At 26.1% G+C, this 2,538-nt stretch overlaps 1 protein-coding gene across 2 annotated transcripts in view; it reads right to left on the bottom strand.

Annotated features, from left to right (window-relative positions):
- LOC102677860 (ubiquitin carboxyl-terminal hydrolase 30 homolog) overlaps nt 1-976 on the bottom strand; it is a 3,365-nt gene extending 2,389 nt beyond the window's left edge. Inside the window, exons 1-3 of one of the 2 annotated variants that reach the window (XM_006621906.2) lie at nt 845-976; nt 394-549; nt 147-305 (exon numbers count right to left, since the gene is read on the bottom strand). In XM_006621906.2, the coding sequence (XP_006621969.1) occupies nt 147-305; nt 394-493 (259 nt within the window). In that variant the 5' untranslated portion in view covers nt 494-549; nt 845-976. Of the gene's footprint in view, nt 1-146; nt 306-393; nt 550-710 lie in introns of both variants that reach the window. The other variant, XM_006621907.2, reaches the window with a different exon arrangement.
- Between the last annotated feature and the right edge of the window lie 1,562 nt (nt 977-2,538).

The raw sequence follows: 2,538 nt of genomic DNA, 5'->3' as shown, positions 1-2,538 counted from the left end.
ATATTTATATTTATAATTATCATATTTATATTTTTATATATATTTTTATATATTTATATTTTTAATTTTTTTTTAAATTCATAAAATAATAAAAATAATAAAAAATTTATAAAATAAATAATATGTTATTGAAAATAATTGCATACTTTCAAAAACGGACAGTAGAGTTGAAATGAAATTAACTTTTCCATTTTTATCATACTGTTTCTTTAACCATCCAATAAATATTGGACATGCAGCTAAAGCTTGTAAAAGAGAATTTAAAAAACAAGTATATCCTAAATTATTGATTCCAATGACTTTTCCTGAAAAAACATATAAAATATAGTAAAATATATCTTTTAAATAAGAATTGAAAATCCATAAGAATTGAAAATATATTTTTCACTATACCTTTTTTTCTAGGTTTAGGAGATGGACCCCATAAAACAAATATTGCAATAGCTATTGCAAATCCTATACTGGCAAATACAGCGACTTTTTCTACATCCATATTTTCGGAATGTTCGTTGAAATCTGAAATTTTCTTGAAAAACTGCGAAAACTAACCTATGCATTAATTTCATGAACAAATATATTCATTAATAAATACACATATTTTTTTAAATAATTAATATTTCAACGAAAAATAATTAAATTTTAAATATTTTCATAGTTTACTTAAAATTACTAAATAATAAATTCAGTTTATATAAATAATTTGACTATACTTTGAACGATATCTGTACAATAATAACACAAAAAAATATCATTCATTTATTGTTTTTAATCGTAATTATTATTTTTGAAATATATTGATAAAATCAAATCTTTTTTTATTTTACAAATCATAAAATTGTTTTACTCAGTACTTTGACCAAACACTACTCGTTTGGCATCGTAAACATAGATATATGTAGATTTTTATGAAGGTTATATGAATGTTAGTAATAAATATAATTAAATTTATAGAAATTGTATCATGATGAGAGAAAGAGAATGAAGAAAAAGAGAAAGACACACACACACACACACACACACACACACACAGTGTGTATATATATATATATATATATATAAAGAGAGGGAGAGGGAGGGAGACGGAGAGAGAGAGAGAGAGAGAGAGAGAGAGAGAGAGAGAGAGAGAGAGAGAGAGAGAGAGAGAGAGAGAGAGAGAGAGAGAGAGAGAGAGAGAGAGAGAGAGAGAGAGAGAGAGAGAGAGAGAGAGAGAGAGAGAGAGAGAGAGAGAGAGAGAGAGAGAGAGAGAGAGAGAGAGAGAGAGAGAGAGAGAGAGAGAGAGAGAGAGAGAGAGAGAGAGAGAGAGAGAGAGAGAGAGAGAGAGAGAGAGAGAGAGAGAGAGAGAGAGAGAGAGAGAGAGAGAGAGAGAGAGAGAGAGAGAGAGAGAGAGAGAGAGAGAGAGAGAGAGAGAGAGAGAGAGAGAGAGAGAGAGAGAGAGAGAGAGAGAGAGAGAGAGAGAGAGAGAGAGAGAGAGAGAGAGAGAGAGAGCAAATAAGTAAAATATTAGATCAGTAATAAAATATCATTAAATAATGAGATAAAAAAAAATATAGTTATATTATAATTGAAATATATATTAAATAATAAAACTATTATTTTTCTGTTATGCTAAATTTAATTAGAGATAATATTGAAATATAATTCAAAATATTTTTAATTTATTCCTTTAATGTTAACTACGTAAACTTAACTATGAGAATTAACTAATGAGAATTTTTAAATACGATTGTTTGAAGTCGATTGTCGATATTTCGATTGCTCGATGTTAAGAATTGTATGTATATAAGTAGTACTTCAGACGAATTTGTTCGCGTTGTATTTCATTGCAAATAAAACGATTCGGAATAACGTTAATTTTTATGTTTCTTTTCGCCATTCATTTTTAAAATTCAATATTATGTGTTATCATTTTGATTTTAGTGTTAATTGAAAGAAAACAAAATAAAAACATTAATGTTTATTTGCAAATATATAAATGAAGTATAACATATATTTATTTATATGCATTTATGTGAAAGTGTGTATTAATATGTATTATGTGCAATAAGATAAATTAAAGTGAACATCAGATAAAAATATTTCCACATTAAAAATGTTCGTTACTCAAGTGTGTGTTACATATGTGTGAAATTTTTATATAAGAAAATGAACGGTCAAGCACAAGAACACGGTCACGCTGTTGTTGTGTGGGAATGGGAAAATCGTCATGGACGATGGCGGCCTTATAGTCCCGCAGTATCACAACATCTTGAGCGAGCACATTGTAAAAAACTTACTCGAGTCTTTCTAAATGATGCGGATCCAAATTTGGATAGGTTAGATTTTATATTATTTTTTTTATTGAAAATTATAGTATACATTTGTTTGAAAATTTTTATTATTATTTTTTTAATATATGAATAAATATTAAATGAAAAATAAATTAAAAATTATTTTAAAAAGGATAAAAAATATAAAATATGAAAAAATCATTTCATTTTACATTTTAGAATAATATATGTACATTTACATTTATATTATATATATATATATATATATATA

The sequence above is a fragment of the Apis dorsata genome, unplaced genomic scaffold, assembly GCF_000469605.1.
Source record: "Apis dorsata unplaced genomic scaffold, Apis dorsata 1.3 scaffold_650, whole genome shotgun sequence".
Lineage (NCBI taxonomy): Eukaryota > Metazoa > Arthropoda > Insecta > Hymenoptera > Apidae > Apis > Apis dorsata.
Note: the sequence above shows the minus strand (reverse complement) of the source record. Positions and strands in the feature narration are given on the sequence as shown.